The following is a 22,241-nucleotide window of genomic DNA, read 5'->3' as shown; positions in this document are numbered from 1 at the left end:
TTCTTCCTGTCTCTCCATCTAACCGTACAACATAGTTGCACTCATTCATCCTTGTGAGTACCGTGTACTGTCCAGACCAGGCAGCCATCAATTTGTTCTGACGAGTGGGCTTCAGAACAAGTACTTGCTGCCCAGTGATGAACTCTCTGCTACGGGCATGCTGGTCGTACCAAGTCTTCTGCTTGGTCTGAGCCTCCCTGAGATAAGCCTGTGCAACCCCATAAGCATTTCCATCTGGTCCCTGAGATCTACCACATACTTCCGCACAGAAGCATCTGTGTTGGTAGCTCCCCTTCCCATCCCTCACGGAATAAGTCAAGAGGTCCTCGGACACTGCAACCATAGAGCAGCTCGAAGGGAAAAAATCCAGAAGATTCATGTGGTACCTCTCGATATGCAACAAACAGCAAGTGCTGTAGTTGAATCTCCCAGTCCTTCCCTTCAGCCTCTATAAAAAGCTTGAAGCATCTGCTTCAGGGTCCCATTGAACCTCTCACATAAACCGTTTGTCTTGGGGTGGTAAGGGGTCGTGCACTGGTGCACGAATCCCAGAGAGACGGTAGCAATTCACTCATGAATTGCGACCTTTGATCTGCAGAATCTCACTAAAGAAACCTACTCTAGTGAAAATTACTATTAATGCTTTGGCTACTGCCCTCACATCGATGGTGGCCAGTGCCACAGCCTTGGGGTACCTGGTAGCAAAATCTACCACTGTGAGGATGTAACGCTTGCCAGACCAACTAGGGATCATCAGAGGTCCCACTATATCCATAGCTAACATCTGGAAGGGTTCCCCTATTGCAGGTAGTGGGTTCAGGGGTGCCTTCACACGATCACCTGCCTTACCTACTCACTGGCAGGCATCACAGGACGGGCAAAACTCTGCCACTGCCCCTGATGCCTCCGGCCAGTAGTAATGCTGCAACAGCCAGGCTCTCGTGCGTGGGACCCCCTCATGCCCCGCTAGTGATATGAACTAGGCTACCTGTAACAGTTGATGCCTATACTAGCTAAGTACCACTTACTGTCTTCTACCCGTCCAGACCCTATCTGGTGTGGTAGAACTCTGCTCTCTATACAAAAGCCCATGGTGCCATAAGAACCGGTCTGCGGTTAGTAACCACTATAGTAATTAAGGGGTTAACCCACCCTCCCCTAAGGGGTTAACCCACCCGCCCCCACTAACCACCCGGTAAGCCTAAATACCTATTCTTGGGGCAAATACCCCCTTCACCCACCCCTGCTACCCACAATGAAAAAAATACACACAACAGCCCTACTACCCACATCTTAGGTCCCCAATAAACCATTACAATATTTAATAAACACCAATACACAACCCACGCACTGCTTGTGCCCCCACATAAAATCAATATTTTTTTTTACACACAGGATTAATACCAAAGCCTGACGGGGGTCTACAGTGGTCCCATGGGTGTCCGCAGGCCCCACAGTGCACCGCGGGGGGTGCCCACAGGTGTCTGGGGGCCCTCAGATGGTCCCTGCCAGGCTCCGTGGGCCTCCAGGTGGTCGCCGCAGGTGTCTGGGGGTCCCCAGATCATCCCCACGGGTGTCTGGGGGCCCTCAGGAGGTTCCCACGGGGGTCCCTCAGGTGGTTCCCACAGGGTCTGGGGGCCCTCAGGTGGTCCCTGTGGCTCCCCACAGCTGTGGGTTCGCCGGTTCTTCCCCGCAGGTGTCCCCCATGGGTCCACAGGTGGTACCCGTGGGCTTCCGGGGGTCATCTGGTGGTCCCCATGGGCGTCATGGGGTCCTCCTGAGGTCCCCGTGTGTCCCCGCTGGCCTGCGGTACCAATCTTGTATTTAAAAAAAATAAAACATGTCCTAAATTTCAATAAACCCCCCCCCCCCACCAAAACCCATACAGTACAGCAGGCCTGCGCAACTCGTAAAGTGAGAAGGGCCGAACTGCTCCAAGGAAAAAAAATTGGGCCTCACGGGTAAAATCATCATCATCACCATCATCTCTCCTCCAGCACCTCATCATCATCATCATCATCCTCATATCTCCCCCAGCACCCTTCATCATCATCCTCATATCCCCCCAGAATCCCTCACTATCAACCTTTGCGATACTCCCCATCTACCTCTCATACCCCCATCTCTCCCCCTCACCCACACACATAATACTCCCCCTCCACATCAAACACACAATACCCCCCTGTACAGCACACACATCACACCCCCCTGCACCTCACATACTTCTCCCCCACTGCACCTCACATCGCTCTCCCCCCTTGCACCTCAAATCACTCTCCCCTTGCACCTCAAATCACCCCCATGCACCTCAAATCACCCTCCCTTGTACCTCAAAACACCCCCATACACCTCAAATCACCCCCCATACACCTCAAATCACCCCATGCACCTCAAATCACCCCCCTTGCACCTCAAATCACCCCCCCTGCACCTCAAATCACCCCCCTTGCACCTTCAATGACGCCCCCCTGCACCTCCAATCACCCCCTGCACCTCCCATCAGCCCCCTGCACCTCCCATCACCCATCACCCTCCCCCCTGCACCTCACATCACCCATCACCCTCTCCCCCCCTGCACCTCACATCACCCACAGGGCCGATAACAGAAATCATGGGGCCCGGGACAAATGAAAGGAGCAGGCCCCCCCCTCCCGAACCCATAGCGCACCTACTACGAAAAAATATCTTTTAGCGCGCAACTTTTACTTAACTGTTTTCTTATTGTGATACAGAAAAAACCATTACAATGCAACCTGTTTATTTTTTATATTTTCAACAAAAGACAGGGGACTGCTTGCCTGGGTGGGGCGGTGGGTGGGTGAATGGCGGTGGGTGGGTGAATGGCGGTGGGTGGGTGAATGGCGGTGAGTGGATGAATGGCGGTGGGTGGGTCTGAGACAGTGACTGGGTGGGTGGGTGACAGTGACTGGGTGGGTGACAGTGACTAGGTGGGTGACAATGACTAGGTGGGAGAGAGTGACTGGGTGACAGTGACTGGGTGACAGTGACTGGGTGACAGTATGACAGTGACTGGGAGACAGTGACTTGGTGGGTGACAGTGACTGGGTGGGTGACAGTGACTGGGTGGGTGACAGTGACTGGGTGGGTGACAGTGACTGGGTGACAGTGACTGGGTGACAGTGACTGGGTGACTGGGTGACAGTGACTGGGTGACAGGGTGACAGTGACTGGGTGACAGGGTAGGGTGACAGGGTAGGGTGACAGTGACTGTGTGACAGGGTGACAGTGACTGGGTGACAGGGTGACAGTGACTGGGTGACAGGGACTAGGTGACTCTGGGTGACTGGGTGATGGTGACAGTGACTGGGAGACAGTGACTGGGTGACAGTGACTGGGTGGGTGACAGTGGCTGGGTGACAGTGACTGGGTGACAGTGACTGGGTGACAGTGACTGGGTGACAGTGACTGGGTGACAGTGTGACTGGGTGACAGTGACTGGGTGACATGGTGACAGTGACTGGGTGACAGTGACTGGGTGACAGTGACTGGGTGGATGACAGTGACTGGGTGGATGACAGTGACAGTGACTGGGTGACTGGGTGACAGTGACTGGGTGACAGTGACTGGGTTACAGGGTAGGGTGACAGTGACTGGGTGACAGGGTAGGGTGACAGTGACTGGGTGACAGGGTAGGGTGATAGTGACTGGGTGACAGGGTAGGGTGACAGTGACTGGCTGACAGGGTGACAGTGACTGGGTGGATGACAGGGTGACAGTGACAGGGTGACAGTGACAGGGTGACAGTGACTGGGTGACAGTGACTGGGTGACAGTGACAGTGACTGGGTGACAGGGTGACAGTGACTGGGTGACATGGTGACAGTGACTGGGTGACAGGGTGACAGTGACTGGGTGACAGTGACTGGGTGACAGGGTGACAGTGACTGGGTGACGGTGACAGGGTGACAGGGACTAGGTGACTCTGGGTGACTGGGTGACTGGGTGATGGTGATAGTGACTGGGAGACAGTGACTGGGTGACAGCCCCCTGCACCTCCCATCAGCCCCCTGCACCTCCCATCACCCATCACCCTCCCCCCTGCACCTCACATCACCCATCACCCTCTCCCCCCCTGCACCTCACATCACCCACAGGGCCGATAACAGAAATCATGGGGCCCGGGACAAATGAAAGGAGCAGCCCCCCCCCGAACCCATAGCGCACCTACTACGAAAAAATATCTTTTAGCGCGCAACTTTTACTTAACTGTTTTTTTATTGTGATACAGAAAAAAACATTACAATGCAACCTGTTTATTTTTTATATTTTCAACAAAAGACAGGTGACTGCCTGCCTGGGTGGGGCGGTGGGTGGGTGAATGGCGGTGGGTGGGTGAATGGCGGTGGGTGGGTCTGAGACAGTGACTGGGTGGGTGGGTGACAGTGACTGGGTGACAGTGATTGGGTGGGTGACTAGGTGGGTGACAATGACTAGGTGGGAGAGAGTGACTGGGTGACAGTGACTGGGTGACAGTGACTGGGTGACAGTGACTGGGTGACAGTGACTGGGTGACAGTATGACAGTGACTGGGAGACAGTGACTGGGTGGGTGACAGTGACTGGGTGGGTGACAGTGACTGGGTGGGTGACAGTGACTGGGTGGGTGACAGTGACTGGGTGGGTGACAGTGACTGGGTGACAGTGACTGGGTGACAGTGGCTGGGTGACAGTGACTGGGTGACAGTGACTGGGTGACAGTGACTGGGTGACAGTGACTGGGTGACAGGGTGACAGTGACTGGGTGACAGGGTAGGGTGACAGGGTAGGGTGACAGTGACTGGGTGACAGGGTGACAGTGACTGGGTGACAGTGACTGGGTGACAGGGTGACAGTGACTGGGTGACAGGGACTAGGTGACTCTGGGTGACTGGGTGATGGTGACAGTGACTGGGAGACAGTGACTGGGTGACAGTGACTGGGTGGGTGACAGTGACTGGCTGGGTGACAGTGGCTGGGTGACAGTGACTGGGTGGGTGACAGTGACTGGGTGACAGTGACTGGGTGACAGTGACTGGGTGACAGTGACTGGGTGACAGTGTGACTGGGTGACAGTGACTGGGTGACATGGTGACAGTGACTGGGTGACAGTGACTGGGTGACAGTGACTGGGTGGATGACAGTGACTGGGTGGATGACAGTGACAGTGACTGGGTGACTGAGTGACAGTGACTGGGTGACAGTGATTGGGTTACAGGGTTGGGTGACAGTGACTGGGTGACAGGGTAGGGTGACAGTGACTGGGTGACAGGGTAGGGTGATAGTGACTGGGTGACAGGGTAGGGTGACAGTGACTGGCTGACAGGGTGACAGTGACTGGGTGGATGACAGGGTGACAGTGACTGGGTGACAGGGTGACAGTGACAGGGTGATAGTGACCGGGTGACAGTGACTGGTTGACAGTGACTGGGTGACAGGGTGACAGTGACTGGGTGACAGGGTGACAGTGACTGGGTGACAGGGTGACAGTGACTGGGTGACAGTGACTGGGTGACAGGGTGACAGGGTGACAGGGTGACAGGGTGACAGTGACTGGGTGACAGTGACTGGGTGACAGTGACTGGGTGACAGTGACTGGGTGACGGTGACAGGGACTAGGTGACTCTGGGGGACTGGGTGACTGGGTGACGGTGATAGTGACTGGGAGACAGTGACTGGGTGACAGCCCCCTGCACCTCCCATCACCCATCACCCTCCCCCCTGCACCTCACATCACCCATCACCCTCTCCCCCCCTGCACCTCACATCACCCACAGGGCCGATAACAGAAATCATGGGGCCCGGGACAAATGAAAGGAGCAGCCCCCCCCCCGAACCCATAGCGCACCTACTACGAAAAAATATCTTTTAGCGCGCAACTTTTACTTAACTGTTTTCTTATTGTGATACAGAAAAAACCATTACAATGCAGCCTGTTTATTTTTTATATTTTCAACAAAAGACAGGTGACTGCTTGCCTGGGTGGGGCGGTGGGTGGGTGAATGGCGGTGGGTGGGTGAATGGCGGTGGGTGGGTCTGAGACAGTGACTGGGTGGGTGGGTGACAGTGACTGGGTGGGTGACAGTGACTAGGTGGGTGACAATGACTAGGTGTGAGAGAGTGACTGGGTGACAGTGACTGGGTGACAGTGACTGAGTGACAGTGACTGGGTGACAGTGACTGGGTGACAGTGACTGGGTGACAGTGACAGGGTGACAGGATGACAGTGACTGGGTGGGTGACAGTGACTGGGTGGGTGACAGTGACTGGGTGGGTGACAGTGACTGGGTGGGTGACAGTGACTGGGTGACAGTGACTGGGTGACAGTGACTGGGTGACAGGGTGACAGTGACTGGGTGACAGGGTAGGGTGACAGTGACTGGGTGACAGGGTAGGGTGATAGTGACTGGGTGACAGGGTAGGGTGACAGTGACTGGGTGACAGGGTGACAGTGACTGGGTGGGTGACAGTGACTGGGTGGGTGACAGTGACTGGGTGACAGTGACTGGGTGACAGGGTGACAGTGACTGGGTGACAGGGTAGGGTGACAGTGACTGGGTGACAGGGTAGGGTGATAGTGACTGGGTGACAGGGTAGGGTGACAGTGACTGGGTGACAGGGTGACAGGGTGACAGTGACTGGGTGACAGGGTGACAGTGACTGGGTGATAGTGACTGGGTGACAGTGACTGGGTGACAGTGACTGGGTGACAGTGACAGTGACTGGGTGACAGGGTGACAGTGACTGGGTGACAGTGACTGGGTGACTGGGTGACAGTGACTGGGTGACAGTGACTGGGTGACAGGGTGACAGTGACTGGGTGACAGGGTGACAGTGACTGGGTGACAGTGACTGGGTGACAGTGACTGGGTGACAGTGACTGGGTGACAGTGACTGGGTGACAGTGTGACTGGGTGACAGTGACTGGGTGACAGTGTGACTGGGTGACAGTGACTGGGTGACATGGTGACAGTGACTGGGTGACAGTGACTGGGTGACAGTGACTGGGTGGATGACAGTGACTGGGTGGATGACAGTGACAGTGACTGGGTGACTGGGTGACAGTGACTGGGTGACAGTGACTGGGTTACAGGGTAGGGTGACAGTGACTGGGTGACAGGGTAGGGTGACAGTGACTGGGTGACAGGGTAGGGTGATAGTGACTGGGTGACAGGGTAGGGTGACAGTGACTGGCTGACAGGGTGACAGTGACTGGATGGATGACAGGGTGACAGTGACTGGGTGACAGGGTGACAGTGACAGGGTGACAGTGACTGGGTGACAGTGACTGGGTGACAGTGACAGGGTGACAGTGTGACAGTGACTGGGTGACAGGGTGACAGTGACTGGGTGACAGTGACTGGGTGACAGTGTGACAGTGACTGGGTGACAGTGTGACAGTGACTGGGTGACAGTGTGACAGTGACTGGGTGACAGTGACTGGGTGACAGTGACTGGGTGACAGGGTGACAGTGACTGCGTGATGGTAACAGGGACTAGGTGACTCTGGGTGACTGGGTGACTGGGTGACGGTGATAGTGACTGGGAGACAGTGACTGGGTGACAGCCCCCTGCACCTCCCATCAGCCCCCTGCACCTCCCATCACCCATCACCCTCCCCCCTGCACCTCCCATCACCCATCAGCCTCCCCCCTGCACCTCACATCACCCATCACCCTCTCCCCCCCTGCACCTCACATCACCCACAGGGCCGATAACAGAAATCATGGGGCCCGGGACAAATGAAAGGAGCAGGCCCCCCCCCCGAACCCATAGCGCACCTACTACGAAAAAAGATCTTTTAGCGCGCAACTTTTACTTAACTGTTTTCTTATTGTGATACAGAAAAAACCATTACAATGCAGCCTGTTTATTTTTTATATTTTCAACAAAAGACAGGTGACTGCCTGCCTGGGTGGGGCGGTGGGTGGGTGAATGGCGGTGGGTGGGTGAATGGCGGTGGGTGGGTCTGAGACAGTGACTGGGTGGGTGGGTGACAGTGACTGGGTGGGTGACAGTGACTAGGTGGGTGACAATGACTAGGTGTGAGAGAGTGACTGGGTGACAGTGACTGGGTGACAGTGACAGGGTGACAGGATGACAGTGACAGGGTGGCAGGATGACAGTGACAGGGTGACAGGATGACAGTGACTGGGTGGGTGACAGTAACTGGGTGGGTGACAGTGACTGGGTGGGTGACACTGACTGGGTGGGTGACAGTGACTGGGTGACAGTGACTGGTTGACAGTGACTGGGTGACAGGGTGACAGTGACTGGGTGACAGGGTAGGGTGACAGTGACTGGGTGACAGGGTAGGGTGATAGTGACTGGGTGACAGGGTAGGGTGACAGTGACTGGGTGGGTGACAGTGACTGGGTGGGTGACAGTGACTGGGTGACAGTGACTGGGTGACAGTGACTGGGTGACAGGATGACAGTGACTGGGTGACAGGGTAGGGTGACAGTGACTGGGTGACAGGGTAGAGTGATAGTGACTGGGTGACAGGGTAGGGTGACAGTGACTGGGTGACAGGGTGACAGGGTGACAGGGTGACAGTGACTGGGTGACAGGGTGACAGTGACTGGGTGACAGTGACTGGGTGACAGTGACTGGGTGACAGTGACAGTGACTGGGTGACAGGGTGACAGTGACTGGGTGACAGTGACTGGGTGACAGTGACTGGGTGACAGGGTGACAGTGACTGGGTGACAGTGACTGGGTGACAGTGACTGGGTGACAGGGTGACAGTGACTGGGTGACGGTGACAGGGTGACAGGGACTAGGTGACTCTGGGTGACTGGGTGACTGGGTGACGGTGACAGTGACTGGGAGACAGTGACTGGGTGACAGTGACTGGGTGGGTGACAGTGACTGGGTGACAGTGACTGGGTGACAGTGACTGGGTGGGTGACAGTGACTGGGTGACAGTGACTGGGTGGCAGTGACTGGGTGACAGTGACTGGGTGGATGACAGTGACTGGGTGGGTGAAAGGGTGACAGTGACTGGGTGACAGTGACTGGATGACAGGGTGACTGGGTGACAGTGACTGGGTGACATGGTGACAGTGACAGTGACTGGGTGACAGTGACTGGGTGGATGACAGTGACTGGGTGGATGACAGTGACTGGGTGGATGACAGTGACTGGGTGGATGACAGGGTGACAGTGACTGGGTGACAGGGTGACAGTGACTGGGTGACAGTGACTGGGTGACAGTGACTGGGTGACAGGGTGACAGTGACTGGGTGACAGTGACTGCATGACAGGGTGACAGTGACTGGGTGGGTGACAGTGACTGGGTGAGAGGGTGACAGTGGGTGGGTGACAGTGACTGGGTGACAGGGTGACAGTGACTGGGTGACAGGGTGACAGTGACTGGGTGACAGGGTGACAGTGACTGGGTGACAGTGACTGGGTGACAGTGACTGGGTGGGTGGGTGACAGTGACTGGGTGGGAGAGTGTGACTGGGTGACAAGGTGACAGTGACTGGGTAACAGGGACTGGGTGGGTGGGTGGGTGGTTGACGGTGACTGGGTGGGTGACAGTGACTGGGTGGGTGACAGTGACTGGGTGACAGTGACTGGGTGGGTGACAGTGACTGGGTGGGAGAGTGTGACTGGGTGGGAGAGTGTGACTGGGTGACAGTGACTGGGTGACAGGGTGACAGTGGGTGGGTGACAGTGACTGGGTGACTGGGTGACAGTGACTGGATGGGTGGGTGACAGTGACTGGGTGGGTGACAGTGACTTGACAGTGACTGGGTGGGTGACAGTGACTGGGTGCTTGACAGTGACTTGACAGTGACTGGGTGGGTGACAGTGACTGGGTGACATGGTGACAGTGACAGTGACTGGGTGACAGTGACTGGGTGGATGACAGTGACTGGGTGGATGACAGTGACTGGGTGACAGTGACTGGGTGGATGACAGTGACTGGGTGGATGACAGTGACTGGGTGGATGACAGGGTGACAGTGACTGGGTGACAGGGTGACAGTGACTGGGTGACAGTGACTGGGTGACAGTGACTGGGTGACAGGGTGACAGTGACTGGGTGACAGTGACTGCATGACAGGGTGACAGTGACTGGGTGGGTGACAGTGACTGGGTGAGAGGGTGACAGTGGGTGGGTGACAGGGACTGGGTGACAGGGTGACAGTGACTGGGTGACAGTGACTGCATGACAGGGTGACAGTGACTGGGTGGGTGACAGTGACTGGGTGAGAGGGTGACAGTGGGTGGGTGACAGGGACTGGGTGACAGGGTGACAGTGACTGGGTGACAGGGTGACAGTGACTGGGTGACAGTGACTGGGTGACAGTGACTGGGTGGGTGGGTGACAGTGACTGGGTGGGAGAGTGTGACTGGGTGACAAGGTGACAGTGACTGGGTAACAGGGACTGGGTGGGTGGGTGGGTGGTTGACGGTGACTGGGTGGGTGACAGTGACTGGGTGGGTGACAGTGACTGGGTGACAGTGACTGGGTGGGTGACAGTGACTGGGTGGGAGAGTGTGACTGGGTGGGAGAGTGTGACTGGGTGACAGTGACTGGGTGACAGGGTGACAGTGGGTGGGTGACAGTGACTGGGTGACTGGGTGACAGTGACTGGATGGGTGGGTGACAGTGACTGGGTGGGTGACAGTGACTTGACAGTGACTGGGTGGGTGACAGTGACTGGGTGCTTGACAGTGAGTGGGTGACAGTGACTTACCATGACTGGGTGGGTGCAGCTTGCCGCCGGACGCATTTCCCTCCTGCCCGGGACCGCGGGGAATTGCTACCATTTTTTTTTTTTTAAATTTACCTAATTAACTGGCGCCCGGCCAGAGTCATCGCGGGCCGCACAGGAGGCCAGGCCGCGGGCCGCACAGAGAGGCCAGGCCGCGGGCCGCACAGGAGGCCAGGCCGCGGGCCGCACAGGAGGCCAGGCCGCGGGCCGCACAGAGAGGCCAGGCCGCGGGCCGCACAGAGAGGCCAGGCCGCGGGCCGCACAGAGAGGCCAGGCCGCGGGCCGCACAGAGAGGCCAGGCCGCGGGCCGCACAGAGAGGCCAGGCCGCGGGCCGCACAGAGATTCCAGGCCGCGGGCCGCACAAAGAGGCCAGGCCGCGGGCCGCACAGAGAGGCCAGGCCGCGGGCCGCACAGGAGGCCAGGCCGCGGCCCGCACAGAGAGGCCAGGCCGCGGGCCGCACAGAGAGGCCAGGCCGCGGGCCCCACAGGAGGCCAGGCCGCGGGCCGCACAGAGAGGCCAGGCCGCGGGCCGCACAGAGAGGCCAGGCCGCGGGCCGCACAGAGAGGCCAGGCCGCGGGCCGCACAGAGAGGCCAGGCCGCGGGCCGCACAGAGAGGCCAGGCCGCGGGCCGCACAGGAGGCCAGGCCGCGGGCCGCACAGGAGGCCAGGCCGCGGGCCGCACAGAGAGGCCAGGCCGCGGGCCGCACAGGAGGCCAGGCCGCGGGCCGCACAGAGAGGCCAGGCCGCGGGCCGCACAGAGAGGCCAGGCCGCGGGCCGCACAGAGAGGCCAGGCCGCGGGCCGCACAGAGAGGCCAGGCCGCGGGCCGCACAGGAGGCCAGGCCGCGGGCCGCACAGAGAGGCCAGGCCGCGGGCCGCACAGGAGGCCAGGCCGCGGGCCGCACAGAGAGGCCAGGCCGCGGGCCGCACAGAGAGGCCAGGCCGCGGGCCGCACAGAGAGGCCAGGCCGCGGGCCGCACAGAGAGGCCAGGCCGCGGGCCGCACAGAGAGGCCAGGCCGCGGGCCGCACAGAGAGGCCAGGCCGCGGGCCGCACAGGAGGCCAGGCCGCGGGCCGCACAGAGAGGCCAGGCCGCGGGCCGCACAGGAGGCCAGGCCGCGGGCCGCACAGAGAGGCCAGGCCGCGGGCCGCACAGAGAGGCCAGGCCGCGGGCCGCACAGAGAGGCCAGGCCGCGGGCCGCACAGAGAGGCCAGGCCGCGGGCCGCACAGAGAGGCCAGGCCGCGGGCCGCACAGAGAGGCCAGGCCGCGGGCCGCACAGAGAGGCCAGGCCGCGGGCCGCATGTTGTGCAGGCCTGCTGTAGGGGGTTCGATTGTCTTCTGTACTTACTTGGAGCTTTACATTCACAATAGGAAGATGACATATAAAGAAGATATTTATGTTATTAATAATATTAATGTGAGTATATCGATATGATTATTCTGAAATTGATGAAAGTGTGTACATATCACACAAGCCATTAATATATAAAGTGACTGGGTGACAGTGACTGGGTGGGTGACAGTGACTGGGTGACAGTGACTGGGTGGCAGTGACTGGGTGACAGTGACTGGGTGGATGACAGTGACTGGGTGGGTGAAAGGGTGACAGTGACTGGGTGACAGTGACTGGATGACAGGGTAACTGGGTGACAGTGACTGGGTGACATGGTGACAGTGACAGTGACTGGGTGACAGTGACTGGGTGGATGACAGTGACTGGGTGGATGACAGTGACTGGGTGACAGTGACTGGGTGGATGACAGTGACTGGGTGGATGACAGTGACTGGGTGGATGACAGGGTGACAGTGACTGGGTGACAGGGTGACAGTGACTGGGTGACAGTGACTGGGTGACAGTGACTGGGTGACAGGGTGACAGTGACTGGGTGACAGTGACTGCATGACAGGGTGACAGTGACTGGGTGGGTGACAGTGACTGGGTGAGAGGGTGACAGTGGGTGGGTGACAGGGACTGGGTGACAGGGTGACAGTGACTGGGTGACAGGGTGACAGTGACTGGGTGACAGTGACTGGGTGACAGTGACTGGGTGGGTGGGTGACAGTGACTGGGTGGGAGAGTGTGACTGGGTGACAAGGTGACAGTGACTGGGTAACAGGGACTGGGTGGGTGGGTGGGTGGTTGACGGTGACTGGGTGGGTGACAGTGACTGGGTGGGTGACAGTGACTGGGTGACAGTGACTGGGTGGGTGACAGTGACTGGGTGGGAGAGTGTGACTGGGTGGGAGAGTGTGACTGGGTGACAGTGACTGGGTGACAGGGTGACAGTGGGTGGGTGACAGTGACTGGGTGACTGGGTGACAGTGACTGGATGGGTGACAGTGACTTGACAGTGACTGGGTGGGTGACAGTGACTGGGTGCTTGACAGTGAGTGGGTGACAGTGACTTACCATGACTGGGTGGGTGCAGCTTGCCGCCGGACGCATTTCCCTCCTGCCCGGGACCGCGGGGAATTGCTACCATTTTTTTTTTTTTAAATTTACCTAATTAACTGGCGCCCGGCCAGAGTCATCGCGGGCCGCACAGGAGGCCAGGCCGCGGGCCGCACAGAGAGGCCAGGCCGCGGGCCGCACAGGAGGCCAGGCCGCGGGCCGCACAGGAGGCCAGGCCGCGGGCCGCACAGAGAGGCCAGGCCGCGGGCCGCACAGAGAGGCCAGGCCGCGGGCCGCACAGAGAGGCCAGGCCGCGGGCCGCACAGAGAGGCCAGGCCGCGGGCCGCACAGAGAGGCCAGGCCGCGGGCCGCACAGAGATTCCAGGCCGCGGGCCGCACAAAGAGGCCAGGCCGCGGGCCGCACAGAGAGGCCAGGCCGCGGGCCGCACAGGAGGCCAGGCCGCGGCCCGCACAGAGAGGCCAGGCCGCGGGCCGCACAGAGAGGCCAGGCCGCGGGCCCCACAGGAGGCCAGGCCGCGGGCCGCACAGAGAGGCCAGGCCGCGGGCCGCACAGAGAGGCCAGGCCGCGGGCCGCACAGAGAGGCCAGGCCGCGGGCCGCACAGAGAGGCCAGGCCGCGGGCCGCACAGAGAGGCCAGGCCGCGGGCCGCACAGGAGGCCAGGCCGCGGGCCGCACAGGAGGCCAGGCCGCGGGCCGCACAGAGAGGCCAGGCCGCGGGCCGCACAGGAGGCCAGGCCGCGGGCCGCACAGAGAGGCCAGGCCGCGGGCCGCACAGAGAGGCCAGGCCGCGGGCCGCACAGAGAGGCCAGGCCGCGGGCCGCACAGAGAGGCCAGGCCGCGGGCCGCACAGGAGGCCAGGCCGCGGGCCGCACAGAGAGGCCAGGCCGCGGGCCGCACAGGAGGCCAGGCCGCGGGCCGCACAGAGAGGCCAGGCCGCGGGCCGCACAGAGAGGCCAGGCCGCGGGCCGCACAGAGAGGCCAGGCCGCGGGCCGCACAGAGAGGCCAGGCCGCGGGCCGCACAGAGAGGCCAGGCCGCGGGCCGCACAGAGAGGCCAGGCCGCGGGCCGCACAGAGAGGCCAGGCCGCGGGCCGCACAGGAGGCCAGGCCGCGGGCCGCACAGAGAGGCCAGGCCGCGGGCCGCACAGAGAGGCCAGGCCGCGGGCCGCACAGAGAGGCCAGGCCGCGGGCCGCACAGAGAGGCCAGGCCGCGGGCCGCACAGAGAGGCCAGGCCGCGGGCCGCACAGAGAGGCCAGGCCGCGGGCCGCACAGAGAGGCCAGGCCGCGGGCCGCATGTTGTGCAGGCCTGCTGTAGGGGGTTCGATTGTCTTCTGTACTTACTTGGAGCTTTACATTCACAATAGGAAGATGACATATAAAGAAGATATTTATGTTATTAATAATATTAATGTGAGTATATCGATATGATTATTCTGAAATTGATGAAAGTGTGTACATATCACACAAGCCATTAATATATAAAGTGACTGGGTGACAGTGACTGGGTGGGTGACAGTGACTGGGTGACAGTGACTGGGTGGCAGTGACTGGGTGACAGTGACTGGGTGGATGACAGTGACTGGGTGGGTGAAAGGGTGACAGTGACTGGGTGACAGTGACTGGATGACAGGGTAACTGGGTGACAGTGACTGGGTGACATGGTGACAGTGACAGTGACTGGGTGACAGTGACTGGGTGGATGACAGTGACTGGGTGGATGACAGTGACTGGGTGACAGTGACTGGGTGGATGACAGTGACTGGGTGGATGACAGTGACTGGGTGGATGACAGGGTGACAGTGACTGGGTGACAGGGTGACAGTGACTGGGTGACAGTGACTGGGTGACAGTGACTGGGTGACAGGGTGACAGTGACTGGGTGACAGTGACTGCATGACAGGGTGACAGTGACTGGGTGGGTGACAGTGACTGGGTGAGAGGGTGACAGTGGGTGGGTGACAGGGACTGGGTGACAGGGTGACAGTGACTGGGTGACAGGGTGACAGTGACTGGGTGACAGTGACTGGGTGACAGTGACTGGGTGGGTGGGTGACAGTGACTGGGTGGGAGAGTGTGACTGGGTGACAAGGTGACAGTGACTGGGTAACAGGGACTGGGTGGGTGGGTGGGTGGTTGACGGTGACTGGGTGGGTGACAGTGACTGGGTGGGTGACAGTGACTGGGTGACAGTGACTGGGTGGGTGACAGTGACTGGGTGGGAGAGTGTGACTGGGTGGGAGAGTGTGACTGGGTGACAGTGACTGGGTGACAGGGTGACAGTGGGTGGGTGACAGTGACTGGGTGACTGGGTGACAGTGACTGGATGGGTGACAGTGACTTGACAGTGACTGGGTGGGTGACAGTGACTGGGTGCTTGACAGTGAGTGGGTGACAGTGACTTACCATGACTGGGTGGGTGCAGCTTGCCGCCGGACGCATTTCCCTCCTGCCCGGGACCGCGGGGAATTGCTACCATTTTTTTTTTTTTAAATTTACCTAATTAACTGGCGCCCGGCCAGAGTCATCGCGGGCCGCACAGGAGGCCAGGCCGCGGGCCGCACAGAGAGGCCAGGCCGCGGGCCGCACAGAGAGGCCAGGCCGCGGGCCGCACAGAGAGGCCAGGCCGCGGGCCGCACAGAGATTCCAGGCCGCGGGCCGCACAAAGAGGCCAGGCCGCGGGCCGCACAGAGAGGCCAGGCCGCGGGCCGCACAGGAGGCCAGGCCGCGGGCCGCACAGAGAGGCCAGGCCGCGGGCCGCACAGGAGGCCAGGCCGCGGCCCGCACAGAGAGGCCAGGCCGCGGGCCGCACAGAGAGGCCAGGCCGCGGGCCCCACAGGAGGCCAGGCCGCGGGCCGCACAGAGAGGCCAGGCCGCGGGCCGCACAGAGAGGCCAGGCCGCGGGCCGCACAGAGAGGCCAGGCCGCGGGCCGCACAGAGAGGCCAGGCCGCGGGCCGCACAGGAGGCCAGGCCGCGGGCCGCACAGGAGGCCAGGCCGCGGGCCGCACAGAGAGGCCAGGCCGCGGGCCGCACAGGAGGCCAGGCCGCGGGCCGCACAGAGAGGCCAGGCCGCGGGCCGCACAGAGAGGCCAGGCCGCGGGCCGCACAGAGAGGCCAGGCCACGGGCCGCACAGAGAGGCCAGGCCACGGGCCGCACAGAGAGGCCAGGCCACGGGCCGCACAGAGAGGCCAGGCCGCGGGCCGCACAGGAGGCCAGGCCGCGGGCCGCACAGAGAGGCCAGGCCGCGGGCCGCACAGAGAGGCCAGGCCGCGGGCCGCACAGAGAGGCCAGGCCGCGGGCCGCACAGAGAGGCCAGGCCGCGGGCCGCACAGGAGGCCAGGCCGCGGGCCGCACAGAGAGGCCAGGCCGCGGGCCGCACAGAGAGGCCAGGCCGCGGGCCGCACAGAGAGGCCAGGCCGCGGGCCGCACAGAGAGGCCAGGCCGCGGGCCGCACAGAGAGGCCAGGCCGCGGGCCGCACAGAGAGGCCAGGCCGCGGGCCGCACAGAGAGGCCAGGCCGCGGGCCGCACAGAGAGGCCAGGCCGCGGGCCGCACAGAGAGGCCAGGCCGCGGGCCGCACAGAGAGGCCAGGCCGCGGGCCGCACAGAGAGGCCAGGCCGCGGGCCGCACAGAGAGGCCAGGCCGCGGGCCGCACAGAGAGGCCAGGCCGCGGGCCGCACAGAGAGGCCAGGCCGCGGGCCGCATGTTGTGCAGGCCTGCTGTAGGGGGTTCGATTGTCTTCTGTACTTACTTGGAGCTTTACATTCACAATAGGAAGATGACATATAAAGAAGATATTTATGTTATTAATAATATTAATGTGAGTATATCGATATGATTATTCTGAAATTGATGAAAGTGTGTACATATCACACAAGCCATTAATTTATAATACTAAGCAAATATAAAATGTACACAATTTTGTTTTTAATATAAACAAATCCATATATACAGTATGTACACACTAATTTCCCGGAACAGACATAACCTAACCAAACGAAAAAACATACACATGGGAAATTCTATATATAGTATAAAAGTAATTCCTCAATGATTCATAATCTAAATTTTAATACATGAAACCTAGATAATTTCAGAGAAATATGTATTCAAAAACTGATTAGCATAAATTGTATATATTTACTAGTTCCATGATGATCCGTAGAACAAAATGTCCAAATATTTAATGGGGCCTGGAGAAAAATATTTCATCCATAATCCATCATCCATAATTATACCTTAACGCTGCAGTTCAGTCAATATCCTGCATGTGTGGTTTTTTTTAATAAATCAGTTCTGTAGTAAGAAAAAATTCTTTTAGCATTTTCTGTTTTTAAAAAAAACAACTTTGAAAGACCAATTTTCTTGTATTCTATTTTAACAACCATTTACTAAGGCACTGCCCATTCATGTCCTGTCACAAGCCCTGGCACACCCCTTTGTCAGCACTGCCCTCCCTCTTGCACATGTCAGTGCAGGAGTGCTCATGCATATTCATGAGCTTCCACTGACGGACTGAAGCAGAATATAAACAGATGCCTTCACTAATTATGTCACCAAATTTCGCCGATCAATACATGGAGAACTAATTGACCTGCAGCTATACAGTTCTTTAGGTAATTAGAGATTGCCCACATGAAACTATTGAAGTAAAAAAATAAATAAAAAAATTAAAATAAAAAAAAGACTGAACTTAGCTTTAACTCCATAGAAAATATATAACAATTCATGCAATGCACAAATGACCCAAACAACCCCTCAAAAAAATACCATAATGAAACAATCTATGGGTCAAAAGAGTATATGACTGAAGATTAAAAATATGAACTAATGAACTTGATAGAGATGCAGTGTTTGCAGTGTAGTGACACAAAAACTAATGCGTGAATATTGTATATAAGTATACAAGCGTATATAACAGTGTCTTGAACACACATAGGTGCTATTAAATCAATAAAACCTGTGTTGTAACACCTGAGAGTCTGCTGTTGTTTAGAAGTGCTCTTTGACAAAGTGCCTTCGGCACGAAACGCGTCAGAGGAGCGTGCTGTTTGGTGTATATCTTTAGGCATCATGCCTGAACAAATCTGATTGCATTTTAACCCGCCTCCAGTCCGGATTTTTTTTGCAGTGCTTACTCCTATTTTTTTCATATTCTCTACACATCGTGGGAGTGACGCACGCCCCCAGGAATGGATTTAACTAAGAAAAACAAGATAATCATCAATACCAGTGACTTCATTCCCTTTATTTACTATTGCTGGGAAGTGGCTAGAGTGTGAAAGGACATTGTGCAGTTGCAGGAGGATCACATAGGAGGAGGGTAAGGGATTGCGGGTGTTTCAGGGGGTGCTTCACATTAGCATTTATCTCTTTCCCCTGTTCCCCCCTCCTCCATCCCCTATTTTACTCTGTCACCTGTTTGGATACACCACGTACATGGTGCCACGGTACAGCTGCATATGGAATATTACATTATCCGTTCTATTCTTATTGATTATTCATCATATACTGTACACATTTGATCACATCATACAGAGGAGTTTTAGAAGCCCCCGGGGGAGTCCATCCCCATCTGTCAATGTTTAGAAGTGCTACTAAAGGGAGAAACATAGCGCACAACTCTCATGGTGTAGTAAATAAAATATATGGTGCTATAATGCAGCACTTGCAATCATTATTGTAGAAGTTGAATATTGTTCCATTACATTTTTAGAATCACTAGGGATACATTTTTAATATTTTATTCATTGTATTAAAATGTATGAGTTTTTAACGATTGTGTTCTAAGATTAGTTCAGCTGTGGGTCGTCCTTGTGGTTGGTCGAGCACACCCCCCTTGCTCAACCAATCGCAGGAATCCACAGTACAAGTTGCACTCAAATTAAGAATCAGGATTCCCTGAAGAAGTAGATTCTATCTACGAAACGCGTAGGAATTGAGTGCAAGCTCTGTTATGTTGGGACTCCAGACACACTGTTACTGCTGTGTATGTCTGTGGCATTCAGAACTTCTGATCGTTCACCAGGTAGTCGCAATCTAGTGGCGCGACCGGTGATCTCATTAGCCATCGTGTAGACCCAGTGAGTGTAATTGGCTTTGGCCGTCAGTGTGGAAGGATCTCTACATTCTGTTCGAGCCACGAGAGGAGCCGTTCGAGCGCGGACTGACACCAGGATTAAAGAACAAACAGCCCACTCAGAGGACGCTGATTACCATCAAACCGGTCGCAGTATTTAGGAACCATCGCTCGGTGCGGGGACTAGCTGCATTGCCACTGTGGTAACATGTACCAAACATGTCATGCCTGTATGAATATAACTGATGTACGTGCATAACTCACCTGCTGCATTATAGCACAATATATTTTATTTACTACACCATGAGAGTTGTGCGCTGTTTTTCTTCTTTTTATATTATCTTCTTACCTGCTGATGGTTCTATAAGAAAACAAGATTAGTTTGGGTTTCATAACTGCAAAATAATGAGATATGCCCTCCTTGCAGATTTCAAAGACACCAACATATCTCCTCTACAGTACTTACTTAACAAGCGTGGATCCATGCTGGCAGTGGGCAGTGGGCCGTGCTGCTCTGGAGGTGCTGGCAGTGGGCCGTGCTGCTCTGGAGGTGCTGGCAGTGGGCCGTGCTGCTCTGGAGGTGCTCGTAGTGGGCAGTGCTGCTCTGGAGGTGTTGGCAGTGGGCAGTGCTGCTCTGGAGTTGCTGGAAGTGGGCCGTGCTGTGCTAGAGGTGCTGGCAGTGGGCAGTGCTGCTCTGGAGGTGCTGGCAGTGGGCAGTGTTGCTCTGGAGGTGATGGCAGTGGGCAGTGCTGCTCTGGAGGTGATGGCAGTGGGCAGTGCTGCTCTGGAGGTGATGGCAGTGGGCAGTGCTGCTCTGGAGGTGATGGCAGTGGGCAGTGCTGCTCTGGAGGTGCTGGCAGTGGGCAGTGCTGCACTGGAGGTGCTGGCAGCGGGTAGTGCTGCTCTAGAGGTACTGGCAGTGCTGATCTGGAGGGGCTGGCAGTGGGCAGTGTTGCTCTGGGGGTGCTGTTAGTGGACAGTGCTGCTATGGAGGTGCTGGTAGTGGGCAGTGCTGCTCTGGAGGTGCTGGCAGTGGGCCGTGCTGCTCTGGAGGTGATGGCAGTGGGCAGTGCTGCTCTGGAGGTGATGGCAGTGGGCAGTGCTGCTCTGGAGGTGATGGCAGTGGGCAGTGCTGCTCTGGAGGTGATGGCAGTGGGCAGTGCTGCTCTGGAGGTGATGGCAGTGGGCAGTGCTGCTCTGGAGGTGCTGGCAGTGGGAAGTGCTGCTCTGGAGGTGATGGCAGTGGGCAGTGCTGTTCTGGAGGTGTTGGCAGTGGGCAGTGCTGCTCTGGAGGTGCTGGCAGCGGGCAGTGCTGCTCTGGAAGTGCTGGCAGTGGGCAGTGCTCCTCTGGAGGTGCTGACCAGAGTTTACTTGATCTATATTTGTTGGATGACAGCTGTGCCTGTATGAAAGAGAAAACAGAATTGGAATGATCAATTTTATTGGACAAATATACAGCATTTAGTATGAGCTTTCAAACTTAAGATTATTAACCGCAAAGGATTCGGAGACAACAGGGGCACCAAAAACATTTTTTTTTAAACCCATACGGTCCATCCTCAAACAGGAACTTAATTTAATGGCTAGGAAGCAGGACCCGAGGTATCTCTATGGCAATTCTGTTACAAACAGAACTTCAGAGGGCCTTCCTGGAATTTAAACAGGATATCGCTGCCCTAGGCCAGAGAACCGATGCAGTGGACCATAAACTGGATGAGCCCATTAAAGCCCAAAAGAAAGGAAAAACCGGAAGTACTCCAAAAACAGGTCTGTGAGATCTTGGAGAAACAGGAGGATTCCGAGAACCGGGAAAGGAGAAACAATATCAGAATCAGAGGCATCCCCAAGTCAATTATGGATTCAGAAGAGTTTGTTTCCAAATGGTTAAACCAAGTCCTACCTGACCAAACTGAGGAGGCTTTACAACTAGACTACTGTCACAGGGCTCTATGACCGTGCCCACTGGCCTCGGAACCTCAAAGAGATATCATCCTCCGATTCCACTACTTCAAAACCAAGGAGACCTTCACACGCGCGACGAGGGGTCCTCCGATCTGGCTTTTGAAAATATCCCTCTAATGGTCTCCCAAGTTCAATCACCATCGACACTGGCTAGGCGGAGAAGCTGCCTGCCGATCCTGACTAGGCTAAGGGCAGCGAGAGTAAAATACCTCTGGCTCTTCCCATTCAGGTTAGTGGTGGTCAAAGAAGGCAATACCACCGCTACGAGAGACCTGGACGAGGGCCCGGCTTTCTTCCGGTGACAATGCCTTAAAATTCCAGCCCAGAGAGATGTCGCAGAAAAATAACAGCCTCAAGTCAGTGTATCCTGGCTAGGCCCGGTGACCATAGCCGGATCTGGGGCACTGATCTTCCGTTCGCGCTCCGGCACGAACCTACCTTTCAATTGCTACACGGACTGCTCTTTGGGCAATTCCCCTCATTTCACCACAAATAGACCTGCCCGAGTCCAGAATAATCACAGAAGGATTACGTCAAACTTGTATGTGACAGGGCTTAGCATCCCTCCCTTCGAGGAATTTATGGCCGACCTCCACTGTCTCAGGTACCTCCTTCCATCCCACAATGAATAAAGCACCCCAAGAACAGGACCTCACACTCTTTATGGAATCTCTGCTTTGGTGGGGGAGGAATGTGGCTGGACGAGATGGGAGGTGGATTCCTTTAATCCATAAGGAAGGGAAGGACCCCTTCTGTTGTACTAGTCTAATAAATGTAGATATAAAGATTCTCTCTAAGATACTGGCTAATAGACTAAACATGATTCTCCCCTCTCTGATTACTCCAGAACATGTGGGTTTTATCCAGAAAAGATAGGCCGCAGACAATACTGAAGAGTGATTAATATGGTGGCCATAGCAAAGAAAAATAACATCCCCTCACTGCTGTTGGGACTTGACGCTGAGAAGGCCTTTGATAGTTAGACTGACCCTATATAATATCTACCATGATGGCCTTTGGGTTCAGAGGGGGCTTTCTGAAAGCAGCCCTGTCTCTTTACAAA

At 57.0% G+C, this 22,241-nt stretch overlaps 1 protein-coding gene across 1 annotated transcript in view; it reads right to left on the bottom strand.

Moving 5' to 3' along the window:
* LOC142488410 (uncharacterized) overlaps positions 1 to 20,583 on the bottom strand; it is a 31,344-nt gene extending 10,761 nt beyond the window's left edge. The window contains exon 1 of the mRNA XM_075588906.1: positions 19,683 to 20,583. Within this exon, the coding sequence (XP_075445021.1) occupies positions 19,683 to 19,701 (19 nt within the window). The 5' untranslated portion in view covers positions 19,702 to 20,583. The remainder of the gene's footprint in view (positions 1 to 19,682) is intronic.
* Between the last annotated feature and the right edge of the window lie 1,658 nt (positions 20,584 to 22,241).

The sequence above is a fragment of the Ascaphus truei genome, chromosome 2, assembly GCF_040206685.1.
Source record: "Ascaphus truei isolate aAscTru1 chromosome 2, aAscTru1.hap1, whole genome shotgun sequence".
NCBI lineage: Eukaryota > Metazoa > Chordata > Amphibia > Anura > Ascaphidae > Ascaphus > Ascaphus truei.
The sequence above is the reverse complement of the archived record's forward strand: the minus strand, read 5'-3'. Positions and strand labels throughout refer to the sequence as shown.